Source organism: Danio rerio, chromosome 3 (genome assembly GCF_049306965.1).
Source record: "Danio rerio strain Tuebingen ecotype United States chromosome 3, GRCz12tu, whole genome shotgun sequence".
Taxonomy (NCBI): Eukaryota; Metazoa; Chordata; class Actinopteri; order Cypriniformes; family Danionidae; genus Danio; species Danio rerio.
The window spans coordinates 57,454,559-57,468,925 of record NC_133178.1 but is presented as its reverse complement, the minus strand read 5'-3'; the positions used below and the strand labels follow the sequence as shown (position 1 = coordinate 57,468,925).

General features: G+C 37.1%; 1 protein-coding gene across 4 annotated transcripts in view; it reads left to right on the top strand.

The window, feature by feature from the left end:
- rhbdf1a (rhomboid 5 homolog 1a (Drosophila)) overlaps positions 1-14,367 on the top strand; it is a 97,015-nt gene that overhangs the window by 70,914 nt on the left and 11,734 nt on the right. For 2 of the 4 annotated variants that reach the window (XR_012400653.1, XM_005164335.6), the window contains exons 4-12: positions 456-563; positions 5,525-5,738; positions 5,820-6,026; positions 7,909-8,031; positions 8,559-8,719; positions 10,180-10,431; positions 11,595-11,706; positions 11,811-11,885; positions 14,167-14,328. Coding sequence is in view for 2 of the 4 variants with exons in the window: in XM_005164335.6 (XP_005164392.1) it covers positions 456-563; positions 5,525-5,738; positions 5,820-6,026; positions 7,909-8,031; positions 8,559-8,719; positions 10,180-10,431; positions 11,595-11,706; positions 11,811-11,885; positions 14,167-14,328 (1,414 nt within the window). In the remaining 2 variants the exon portion in view is untranslated. 4 annotated transcript variants of the gene reach the window in all.

Sequence of the window (14,367 nt, the reverse complement as noted above, 5' to 3'; positions counted from 1 at the left end):
CATTGTAGCACCTATTTGGTTGCAAGCCAAAGTTACCAGCATCTCTCATGATTTGTTTGCCGAGATTGTTCTTGCGTTGAGATGCGACAGGAATGTGCATGTGATTCCCAGCGCCGGAGGGTCTGAAATTCCTCATTTCATGCCTCCATTTCATGGCTGATAAACCAAACGTGAAAAGAACCAGTGTCCTTGTGCCTGTTTACATGGTTTGTGCTTGAAGAACGCCATTTTTCAGCCTTGTTTTGTGTATATCTGTGACTAGCACATGCCTCTCTCACTCATATGCTCGTCATTAAATCTGCACACTGCTGCACTGATAATAATCTCACGCTTTTGCTTATCTTGCTTTCTGGCTCTAGTTGATTTGTTTCCAGTTCTACTTACTCTCTTCACTCTGTTCTTTTTATCTTTTTCTCTTCTGCTTCTGCTCTCCGTCTCCTTGTGTCGGGCCACAGCAGCAGGAGGGTGCACTTTGAGAGGATTAACACTGTGCCCATTAAGGGTCACCGCGCTGGGAGGCGCGGGTTCAGACGGCATCAGTCTCTCTCCAGAACCCTGCTCAGGTACAGCGGGCCACGGGAGGCCTGGCGAGGGAGCTCTAACACGCATAACGCCACAGCATGTAAAAATGCCACAGCTTTGTAATGATAGCAGTCATGGCCACATGTCATTTTTGGTTCAAAGCCATTTACAGTTCAAACTACACTGCAGAAATGCTTTTCTTGGAGTTTTGTCATGTTTCTTGTCCAAATATCTAAAAATTCTTAAACCAAGAAGCATTTTCAAGACGAAAAAAATATAGTCTTGTTTTAAGTAAAAATTTTGTGAGTTTTTCTTAAAAAAAAGCGAAATAATCTGCCAATGTTATTTTGTTTTCACTTTGAAACAGGAATATTTTGCTTACCCCATTATACCCAGATTATTTAGCTTGTTTTAAGGTAAACCTCACTCATTTTTGGCATTTTATCTTTGGAAACAAGACTGTTTTGCAAGAATATCACCCTTTTGAGTTATTCTAAATAATAAATTAAGATAATTATTAAACACAAAAACATATAACATACCAGTTATCCAATCAAAGACAAAAAATATATATTTTTATTTATTTTGGCCAGTCTATGTTAAAAAAGCCTATAAAGTTATCAAAATCAATGCAATCCTAAGAAATTATAGATATTTATAGAAATTATAAAAATGATGTACAGTGCTCAACATATATAAGTACACTCCTTACAAATCCATCTTTTAAATTCATAATTTTATTAGGAAGCTATACAACATTTTTGTGCATATATATTAGATTAGTCAGTACTAAAGCCAAATCTGGAGCTTATCTAACAAAATAACGCTCCAAAAACTAGTACACCCAAATTTATGTTAAAAATATTAAATACAAATTTTAAAAGAGGAAAAATCAAGAAAAGCAAAAAAATGAAAAAATGAATTGAAATTTTGTAGGTTGTAAATTATTATTCTTTTTTTTTTTTGCAATATTTTGCTGAATGTATTATCTTTCAAATTCTAATCATGCTTGGTGACTAAAATATTATTTTAATAAATATATCTGTTTAATAAATCTGTTTTGTTTAAATGCATCAAAATGCATAGCCTATATTTACTGACACATAGACAAAGTATTCATTTTCAAAATGGGCTCTACTCAATTATGCTGAGCACTGTATGTATATTTAGTGAATCATTCCAGTTCTGAAAGATGGTGCTTCTGAGCACCAATTATCTGTGTAAAATGATATTTTAAAAGTGTTATTCAGTAATCACTGAAAAAGTCACTGATAACTCTTAATTCTATAAATATAACTCTACTATAATTCACATTTTCACTAGGTTGAAGCTTGTAACTCATAATACACTATATATATATATGTGTGTGTGTGTGTGTGTGTGTGTGTGTGTGTGTGTGCGTGTGCGTGTGCGTGCGTGTGTGTGTGTGTGTGTTGAGTCCCAAAAAGGCGCATCTCTTTGGGTCTGCAGAACACGTAAGACTGTCTGTGGGAGTGTTGTAAATGTAAAGAATTTAAAGGATGTTATTAATAGTAAAAAAAAAGGTCACTAAATACACTTGGGCGGCCGTTAATATACCCCCCCCAAGTAAAATCTATGGGGGAAGCACTATAATATTAATTGCAAACACATACTTCATGGAGTTGGAGCTTAGCAATAGCAAAAAGAGACAGTGCTGACATACAGCCGTCTGGATCAGCCATGTTTTGACTGAATCTCCACACAAACCTCTAGTGTGGTACAATCATCCAGACTTTCGATCTAGACTTTAATTCACTTCAGCAGATTACAGCCAGATTCTAGTGTCATTGTCCCTCAGTGGATGTTAAGTGGAGATGATTTTATGGTGGTGTCTTTACTCTGTAAAGTTTTTTTGGTGGTTGATTTCTGTTCACGTGGTTTGGATTCTCGGCATGTTTCATGCCTCGCATACCTTCAGTCTTCTGTCTTTTGTTAGGGACAATTAACAATTCTTAGCGTGACATGCTTTCACCGTCTCTGACTTGTTAAAATATCAATACAGCTCATTGTTACCATTCTTCTCAACTGAATCAAGCTTATCAAATTCCGCTGCTTCAGAGTGCTTCATGAGCCCACGGCATATTCACCTTCAATGTTTTTCGTCATTTTTGACACTGTGCCCAAACTGGCAGGCTTTTCGTTTACTTTCAGATGAAACTGAGTTAGCTGCAATTTGAGTCATGTTTGTTGCCATCCGCAGTGAATCAGAAAGAGATTAGATTGCCATCCATGCAGTTCTAGTCCAGGTGTTCTAGTCTGCCCTATTTATAGCCACCCTAGCTGTGTGTGTGTGCTGTACAATGATGAGAATTACAGCTATTACAATTAATAATTAGAAAAAGCCAACAACCACTTAGAAACCACACAGAACTACTCTGAACAACCTAATAACTCCTAATAAACCTCTCAGATTCTTCTACCAACTTCTTGGGACGTACTCACACTATGCTATACGAACTGTGCTCAGGCCAGTTTCCCAGATCATTTGAGAAGTGTGAGTGCTCTGAATTAGGCTCAGGCATGGTACGATTGAGCGCGGTCCACTTGGGCTTTGGCGTGGTACGCTTGTGTGTGAGTGCAAAATGTGCCTGAGTCAGAAACTGAAAGCGAGACGTGACTTCAGGGACTGTTTCATACGTATTTATTAATCATTCTTACTGTTCGATGTACACAAACTGTTATAGATTATTAAAGACGCAAACCTCTCACTGCACGACAGCTGCACTTTCAGCAAACCTCCTAATTCCTGCAGCACGAGCACGAGTGATTGTTTATAAGCGTCAAAAGTGGCTGATCTCTTCGGCGAAATGTTTGACTGCGTGTCACTGCATTTCAAACGACTAAAGTGATATATATAGAAATCTTCACTGTGCTGAGCGAGAGCGCTTACTGAACACCGCAGCATCGATGATGTAAGGATGCCCAGGCCCAAATGTAATGTAAGTGGGGGCCATCGGGGGAGACAGGAGGGGGTACGATCGTGCTTTGGCCTGGATCAAGGCAACTGTACATAGTGTGAGTACGCCCTTAGGAACCACTCAGAACACTCTAGCAAGAAAGAAAAAAAGACATCCTAACAACACATTGTAAACTAATGAACACTTGAGCAACCCTAAAGTCTAGATGGTCATGCAACCTTAAACCTCTCAGAGGAACCGAACAACTCCTTAACAATCACACAGAACATCATAACAATACATTATAAAAGATACAGAGCATCTTAACACCTCAGAAACCACACATAACATCTTAGAACCACTTAAACAACACTAAGGAGACCCTAAAAAGCTAAGTAACTGCAACGAATACTTTAACAATGCCTGAAAAAGCACTAAAACACCCTCCCAATGCTTTTGAACAACTCAGGACTAGGGCTGCACAATTAATCAAAGGTGATTTTCATGCACATGTTGGCTGTAAATCTAGCTTTGTATTCAGCTGTTTATTGCCACGACACTGAGGTTATACCCCCACTCTTTGGGATTTTTAATGACCACAGAGAGTCAGGACCTCGGTTTTAACGTCTCATCCAAAAGATGGCACTCACTGACAGTAAAGTGTCTCCTTCACTATACTGGGGCATTAGAACCCACACAGACCACAGGTTCAGCACCCCCTGCCTCACTAACACCACTTCCAACAGCAGCCTAGTTTTTCCATGTGGTCTCCCATCCAGATACTAATAAGGCTCAGCCCTGCTTACCTTTAGTGGGTAGCCGGTTTTGGGCTGCAGGGTAATATGCCTGCACCTTCATTTTCTAAAACTAAAACAGGGTCTTCAGTGTTTTTTAAAAAACGTTCTGTTATCCTGGCTCAAAGATGCCAAAGTTGTGTGGACACCAGCCATAACTGTAACCAAACTTGTGTTTTTAAACTAAAATGCACTAGTGTAAACAGCACCTTAGAAGAACCCAAAGCACCTTAAAACATCACCTTGGAAACATCCAAACCAACTTAAACCTGTAGATCACAGGTGTCAAACTCAGTTCCTAGAGGGCCGCAGCTCTGGACAGTTTAGTTTCAACCCTCATTAAACACACCTGATCAATTTAATTGAGTCCTTCAGGCTTGTTTGAAATCTATAGGTAAGTGTGTTGGAGCAGGATTGGAACTAAACTATGCAGAGCTGCGGCCCTCCAGGAACTGGAATTGACGCCTGTGCTCTAGATCATGATAACAACACCTTAGAAACCACTTAGAGGACTTTAACATAACCGTAGAACCACTCCAAACACTTTAAAATGTGTCCGATTGGTACTGCGATGATGACTTCTGCATAAAATTCCTTCAAAATTAGCAATAACTGTAGTAACTGTGATGTTTTGGCAGAAACGGTGGTTACCATGACTGACCACAACTCTAATGCAGTCCAGTACTTTCTGTTTTGTGTCAGTATTGCATTTCTGCACGTGTGATTTTTTTTTTGTAGCGGGTGAGGCTGCACTTGCTGGACAGCTGAGCTTTTGAGTGTATTTATTTTGTACTGGTCCATATCGATTTATCAGTACGGCTGAAACATGAGTCATTTCTGAGCTTGAAAAACATGTCAGCCTCCTGACATTCTGAAGCAGATGTTTCTCTAGTGTATGTAGTGACACAGCCAAGCAGCTGTGCGGTGGACTCGGACACCCGCCTAATGATTCCCTGGATGTGTGTGTATGTGCATTTGCTTTCATTTTTTGTGACAGGAAATTAGCCAGAGCCAGTAGCGTGCCTGTGAAGCATGTCTGGGCTTGTCCCGTGTCTATTTCCTCAGAAGTCTGTCACAGTTACCTCACCGAACTTTCCTTGATCTTATTTGTACACAACTGGGAGGAGGCAGCGTGACATACATTTGTGGAAACTACCAGCGTGCCATCCAGTTTTTTTTGTGTTTGCGCAGAACTGTAGGGAAACACAAGAGAGAGTCAGTCAGGGATCGCATGTGATGTCTGGATGAGTGAGCTTGAGCTGATCTTTGGGTTGTGTCAATCGCTCTTAGGGGCACGGCAGACTGGTTTGGGGTCAGTAAAGACGGCGACGCCACACAGAAATGGCAGAGGAAGAGCCTGCGACACTGCAGCCTACGCTACGGCAAGCTGAAACCTCAGGTGATCCGTGAGATGGAGCTGCCCAGCCAGGACAACATCTCTCTGACCAGCACGGAAACCCCACCACCTCTATACGTACCCTCATCCCAGCATGGCATGCAAAAGGTACCAGATGTTTAGCAATGCTGGAGAGCATGTGCACCTGTTCCTCTTTTTCACCGTGCACTTTTTACCTTTTTTCCCCAGATTGTGGACCCGCTGGCTCGAGGACGTGCGTTCCGTATGGTGGAGGAGGTAGATGGATACAGCGTGCCCCAAACGCCCATCACACCTGGTGCTGCATCCATCTGCTCCTTCAACAGCTCGCGCTCAGGCCTGAACCGCATCCCGCGCAGACGCAAGCGCGAGTCTGTGGCCAAAATGAGCTTCAGGGCAGCGGCAGCTCTGGTCAAGGTGAGCACATCAGCACTTATTATGGAGATCCTTTGTAATGATTTTAAAATTCTCAATTATATTTTTAGCAGACAGTTTGGAGACAGTTTGTTTTTTGGGAGTAGTTGGGGATAAAGGTATATTTTGACACACATTACAACTAGGGATGATCCGATTAGGATTTTTGCAGACGATACCAAGTACCGATTCTTTGTCATGGTGATCAGCCAATACAGAGTACTGATTCTGATGCTTTAAGCTTTATAATGCATAAAGCACATTTTTCCTGTAAGAGCCATTTTGCATATCGGCAAATAAAAAATTCCTTTCAGATAAGGCCATGGATGGTCATCAGTGCTGGCACTGCTTGATGTGCCGACTTCGGCTTCATCATTTGCTGCAAGCTGCTAATTCACATTCACGGGAATTACATCATCTGATTAATATTCAATTATCCATGTGAGCAAAATTAATCAAATTGGCAGTAAACCGTTTGTTAAATATGACGCGCAATAACCTTCCACATTTGTTGTGAGCTGCAGGCTTTACACTTTTATGTGTCAAGAGTATTCATCATGTATTTCAATCCGTATCAGTGTATTTAGTTCTAGATTTAGAAAATATTTTCTTTAATATTGTAGCCGCTTTTTTAATTGATGTAAAGAATAACTGGATGTTTACAAAAGCATTTTGATATTGATAAAGGCGTCTGCAACTTTTGTGAATCATCAAGTCACCGTCATATTAACTGTCAAAACATGTTTATGACTGCATATGTATTATTGCTTTTAAAAAAGTCACATATTGTGCATTTCTATTATACACAAATTGTTCTAAAGCAATCTAAAAAGTTCATATCAATAAGTTTTCTCTTTGCACCACCAGGTGGCAGTCTTTGTACTTACATTTCGGAGTGCAGATTGCAAGTTTTATTTATATATATATATATATATATATATATATATATATATATATATATATATATATATATATATATATATATATATATATATAGTTAAAAATAGTTACTATTTTCCCAAGTGTATATAACTACTACTGTAAGAAAATATCAGCATTTGGTATATACTTTCTGTATTATCTTTGCATGAACTGAGCTGATCTAAACCTGTTCATATGAATTGAGCCTGCTGCCAAGCAGGTTTGATCTACCAGAGCTGTTGCTATGACAACAACTTTCGGATCAGCTTTGAATAACGAAACGATCCTGGATCGTGTCAAATCGTCAACATCTAAATCCGGCTAACTGAGTAATCCACATACGAAGAACTGACCCCTGGAAAGAAAGATCAACATTGCTTCATGATCTGACTGCAATGCTGGTGTTGTGACGAGAAATGCACCCCTGCACGGACCCCCTTCATAGACTTTCTTTAACATTCTTAGTCTACATATAAAAAAACCCTCAAAGGCCATAATTGATTAAAACACAGGCTAATATGATTATTATGTTGAGGGATCAAGCAAGAACAAGAAGTGAAATGCATTTAAAATATAGGTTTACAAATAAATAAATAAAAAAAACATTGACAGTGTAACAGACTGATGTACTGAGCCGATTTCTAAAATTAGGAATTTTAGTGGGTTTTAAACAAACAAAAAAATAAAACTGTTGTAGTTTTCAACTAAACCATTGACTTTAATTAATCTAATCAGTTTTGTATTTAAAATATATCGTTTTTAAATTGTCAGTTGTATTTAAAGAAAAGTTATGCTGAATAACTAAATGGCTAACTTCTTTTTGGTGGGGCCAGAGATCATTTTGGCAGGGCAAGTAAAAATCGTGCCAGTAGAAAAAAATCCCTAGCGTTGAACCCTGTTATGTATCATATAATCTTGATATACTATGCTGACTGAAAAGTGTCTGTGTTGTCTGTATTTTAAGGGTCGCTCGCTACGTGAAGGTACATTAAGACGAGCTCACAGGCGTAGCTTCACTCCTGCTAGCTTTATTGAGGAGGATGTGGTGGACTTCCCAGATGAACTGGACACTTCATTCTTTGCTCGGGTAAGCAAACCGGTTCATTTAACATCGGGAGACTTTTCTTTCTACACTATGTGCATTAAAACTAAGACCAGTCAGATATCTTTTAAAAATTGATTGTTTTTCTGTGGTCCATTATGGGATATCTTCCGGCTTTGTTTAAAACCAAGCAAAAAACACATTCACATTTCCCCCTCTATTCAACAACATTGTTTCATTTCTCCTAAAAACATTGTGTTGATGTTCTTGTTCTAAGCCCCTCCCTCTGAAGGGGCTCTGATTGGTCTGTTGGCTCCATATGTTCCTACTGGGTAACGGCCTAATGCACATTGGAAGCGGGGTTTAATTTATGTAAATTTATGGGGTTAGCGATGTCAGACACCCAGATAGAAGCTTACAGCTGTTTATTTAACAACTTAAAAAGTGAATTCTGATAAATAAAATGTCTTTGAGCGCTGTAAATTTACGGATGTTGTTTACTTTCAAGCATCAACATCGCACATTAACTAAAACCTTGTAAGGGATGCCTGTAATTGTGTGTCTGTCTTCAGGACATCATGATGCACGAGGAGATGTCCACCTTTCATGATGAGGTGTTTGAGTCTCCGTCAGACTCCACCATGAAGGATGTGGACAGTAAACAGCTGGATGAGTCGGAACTAACGGGCAGTGCACTGGACAAGAGCGAGCTGGAGAAAAGTCACTTAATGCTGTGAGCATCACTTCACATTTACATGGTGCCATCTTCTCACAACCATCATAATGCACGACAGAGACCAGTAGATCCAGAGCAACCCCAGACACTTTCTGTTTAAATTTAGGTTTTTAAATATCAACAATAATGTCTTAGATTATTACAATATATATAAAACACATTTTAAAAAGTTATATACATATTTTAAATATTCAATTTGAACTGTTTTATAATATATTAAAAATAATTGAAAAAAGGACAACTGATTATTGATGAGGCTGTTGTAATGAAAAATGTGTAATGCCTAAATAAAATATATTATAATAAATAAATTTAATTAAAAATAAATTAAAAAATAAAGTAATTAATCATTAATATTACGTTTTTGTATTAAATATTTTATTTACAGTTATTATTTAATTTTAGCATTTTAAATATGAATTTTTGTTTAATATTAACAATTGTAATTGTTTTTAAAATAATTAAAATATTTTATCAACAATATGTTCAAATGGGCAGATATTTATTGGAAACACAGTTGAAATGGAATTAGAGCAAGCTAATTCTTCTGGTAATTCAAAAAAACTACATATTAATACAAATATACATTTTAATATTAAATAAATATTTTAAAACATTTTATTAAAAAAATTATCTGAGCACGAGCAATTCCTTTGTATAATACTCGAGTATATTGCCTCTTCTTCAACCAGTGAATGTTTCCACAACTGTAGGTCACTTTAGTCAAAATCATAAGCTAAATTACTATATTTTATGCTGTAAATATTTTAGAAAGGACAATTATTTATTAAAAAAATGGCTTCTACAGATTTTTAAAAAAATTTCTTCAATAATTTAACAGTACCATCAGTTTACACATTTTTACATCCCATTTCCCCTCTCCTCTGCTCCCCAACAGCGGCAGCTACAGTAATTAGATGTTGTTATCATAAATCCGGTAAATACAGATACATAATATAAACTCAATAAATAAAAAAAAATGCACACAGAAAATAATAATAGTAAAAAAACAATAATAATAATACATAAATAAATAAAATATGATAATTACACTTTTACCGTGTGTCTCACTGCAGTGAACTTATTCATCTTCCAAAAATGTAAATAATAAAAAAAAAAATCTTCTTTGATAAACATCCAAGTATATATGTATGTATATATCTATATGTAATTTCTTCATATGCTTCCCACCTTCCCCAATTTTGTAACCCAATAAAATGATGGTGGACCTGCTGAACATTATCCCTTCATAATGATTTGTCTTTCAATCATACTTATTTGAATACACTCAGATATCTTCACACCAGAACCCAACATGAGCGGGTTTTCCAGTACATAAATTCCAGGACAAAATGAAAAGCAGCATCCAGAAACATCCTGAATGTAACTGAACAATATTAATCAGTCAGACTCAGACATTTCTGGATGACTATATAAATGGTATGTTTGTGAATCAGGCCTCTAGAGCGTGGCTGGCGGAAGGTAAAAGAGAAAACGCCAGCGCCCCCTAAAATCAGACTGAAGCAGGAGGTGGTGAGTGTGAACGGTCAGCGGAGAGGACAACGCATCGGCCTCCCCGTCAAGAAGCTCTTCGCCAGGGAGAAAAGACCCTATGGATTAGGCATGGTGGGAAAACTGACCAATCGGACATATCGAAAGCGCATTGACAGCTATGTCAAAAAGCAGATAGAGGACATGGATGACCACAGGTAAACACTGAAATCAAGTCTACTGCAAGAGTCTAAACATGATCGTAAGAGGCTGTAGGAGAACTGGGAATAAAAGCAACTAATATTTGTCATCATACTTTCATTTGATCACCTTTAAGCAGGGTTTCTGCAAGGTCTTAAAAAGTCTTAAAATGTCTTAAATCTCAAAATCTAAACTTTAGGCCTTAAAAAGTCTTAGATTTACTGAAATATTGTTTTGTAGGTCTTAAATCTTCTTTAAACAGGTCTTAATTTCCTTTTTTCATGTATTGCTACCAAATCTGGCCAAAACTCATACAATCACCAACAATCATCTCAATAAAATGTTAAACTTTTTATTTAAAAAGGTCATATTTAACTTTATTTATCATAATGGTTCAATTATTTTCCTTACAATAACATTTGTTTAAAGGCTCATGTATTTATTGCTGAGGACACTGACCTGGATAGATTGCTGTGCATATATTTAGTTTATTTTATAACTTTTAAAACATTTGCTAATTTTTCTTCTATTTTTAAAGAAAGTTTATGTTGTAAAATAGGTGTGTGGATACAACTAGAGCTTGCTTGTTTTTACACAATATATAAAAAATATATTTGGCTAAAAAATTATTGTAAAATATTTAAATAGTTTATTATTATTGTATTATTTAATGTATTAAATTATATATATTTGTGATAGGGCAAATAAAAATCTTTTCCATCTGGGCTGTTTAAAAAATGCCTTTAGCCTTTTATGGGTCTAAAATTTCATTCATAATGGTCTTAAAAAGTCTTAAATTTAACTCTGTGAAACCTGCATTCTTTCTTTTTCCTTTGGCTTAGTCTCTATTTCAGAGGTGAATTATATAGTGTATGAGTGCTTGTGTGAATGTGAGAGTGTATGGGTGTTTCCCAGTACTGGGTTGTTGCTGGAAGAGCATCCGCTGCGTAAAGCATATGCTGGAATAGTTGGCGATTCATTCTGCTCTGGCGACCTCTGTATATTGAATTATTATATAAATTATGTATATTGTAGTTTTGTCTGTTTTCTTTAAATTAGACTAAAAAAAGAGATTGATGAAAAGCCAAAAATCTCAAAACTGACTGGTGCATGAAAAAAGGTGTTCGTGCCAGCAGTATCTTGCCTAAATGAAGATGGTGTTTTCTGTGTTGTTTCACAGGCCTTTCTTCACATATTGGATAACATTCGTTCACATACTCATCACCATTCTGGCAGTGTGTATTTATGGCATTGCACCGGTGGGCTTCTCCCAGCATGAAACTGTGGATTCTGTGAGTGTCGCTTGACTTTATGAAGATTCCTCCTGACTGATGCTCTATTCGTGTTGCAGACCATCTGCTGTTTGTCAACACACTTGTTTTTTCCCTCCACAAAGGTCTTAAGAAATAAAGGCGTCTATGAAAATGTCAAATTTGTGCAGCAAGAGAACTTTTGGATTGGACCAAGTTCGGTGAGTTTAAGATATGACTACGTGGATATCCAAAAAACTAAATAATAAAAAAGTGAATGCCTTACAGCAAGTTTTAACATGATATTGTGTAAACGCAGTCACTAGCTATGTTTCCATTCAAAGATGCAAACTAAATTTATGCGCAAACTGGATTATCGCATAAAATATGTGCGAATAAAGCAGAGTTTCCATCCAACAAGTCAAAGAAAAGAAAATCGTCAACTCCTGATTAACCGGCGCCAAATATCAACAGTAAAAACTGAATTTGCTGCGGTAGAAGAAGCTGCGTCAATCTTTTCTTATTTAGTTACTTAGTTATTTGCGCTTCAGAAGATAGTATGCCAACATAATGAACTCGGGGTGGCGTTTAAAAAGGCACAGAGGCTCTTGATTCTGGAGTTCATTAATATAAAATAACACTAATATTGAAATGGTGCAGGGGTGTCCAAAGGGGTGTCCTGGAGGGCCGGTGTCCTGCTAACTTTAGGTCCAACTTGCTTCAACACACGTACCTGGAGGTTTTTAGCACACCTAGTAAAACCTTGATTAGCTGGTTCAGGTGTGTTTGATTGGGGTTGGAGCTAAACTTTTCAGGACACCAGCCCTCCAGGACCGAGTGTGGACACCCCTGGTTTAGGCATTCTAGAATGACCAAAACAACATTTCAGAAGTTTTACAATGTGCTCAGTCTGCTGGTTTATCCATTCACACACATTTTTATCATAATTTTTTAATGCACATACTAGAATTTTTTTAATAAAAGTGTTGTAGTTTATGCACATATTTTTTATCGAATGAAAAGTTTCAACTACTCAGTTATGCACATATGTTTTCTATGCGCATTTTCAAAATTTCTGCACATCTAGCCGTTTCCATCAACTGATTTTTTTTATAGGCATATCCAAAATGCGCACAAAAATAGGTGGATGGAAACAGCTTCAAAAAGTATTGTTAAATACACTTTTTGTCATATACACTACAGTTTGGGGTCATTATGTTGTTTTTTTTTTATTTATTTTTTTACTCAGGTTTATTATACTTTTTGTACTATAACGAAACAAAAAAATAAACTAAAGCCATAATACCATTGGCATTGTTATATATATTTTAAACTTTAAACTACATCAAATATTTTTTTACATTTTTGAGGGACAAAATATTATTATATTATAATGATTTCTGAGAGATCATGTGTACTAATTACATTTTTCAAAAATATTTCGACATATAATTCAAAAACAGTTATGTAAATAGTTATTAGTGACCATAATCACTCTGACTGTTGAATGCTTGATTCTGGTTGGCTGATGAGCATTCAAAGCATGTGATTATTTTCTAATACACACAAAAATTCCAGTTCCACGTCACTACGCTGGATGATTTCAGTTATTTTACAGCCTACAACTGTCAAAAAACAAAACAAAACAGAACAAAAGGCTTTGGACGAGGTGTGTAAAGTGCGTCGCACACCAGATGCAACACAGCATGGCACGCACATGACAGTCGAATGTATCGCACACCAGACGTGCATATTCGCATGCTATTTAAAATATAACTAATCAGATGGCGATTTGTGGTGCGGCAGAAATATGAACAGTGTCCTGAGTCATGGCTGGGCGCTGCGGACAGCCACCGACTTGCTGCGCCAGTGGTGTACCCTGATAGAAACCTATGTTTAAAATTCTGAAATGCATGGCGCTGTGTGACCCGATCCGGTGCATCTGGTGTGCGACGCCCTTACAAAACTAGTCCCACCTACAGGAGCTGTTTGAGGACAAAAACCTGACAAATGTCTAAAATAAAACATCTTATAAGTGATATTAGATGCGGTAATTGTAAACATAATAATAAACGCTAATCTATTGAATCAAAAGGAAATAATGCACACCAAGCTATAATGGACACCACCTCACATGCATCAATTTTTTAATAATTCAGCAGCCCGCGGTCAATTATTTCCTACATAATCAATAGTAATGCACATTGAGGAAGGCCTTGAGATTAAACATTTATAGTTATATTTCCTGAAGAATGTGAAATAAAAAATACAGTGCAATGACTCAATGAGTGTGGATCATGACTTTTTAAGTTTCATAATAATTCACAATTGTTTTTACATTTTCATCAAATAAAAAATGAAACCTATTAAAAAAAAAACACTGACATCAAACTTTTGAACAATCATAAACTTTAGTTTTAGTTTCCGTTTTTATCCAATCTCGAAACTGAGACAGCATCATTTAATAATACCATAACATCATCATTGTCCTCTCCTCGTCAGGAGGCCCTGATTCACCTGGGAGCCAAATTCTCACCTTGTATGCGACGGGACAACCAGGTACATGAACTGATTAAAAAAAAGCAGGAACTGGAGCGAAACTCTGCATGCTGCGTGCGAAACGACCGCTCGGGCTGTCTGCAGACCTCAGAGGAGGAATGCTCTGTAAGTACAGCAGGCCTTCGAGAGATTCTGTTTAGGACA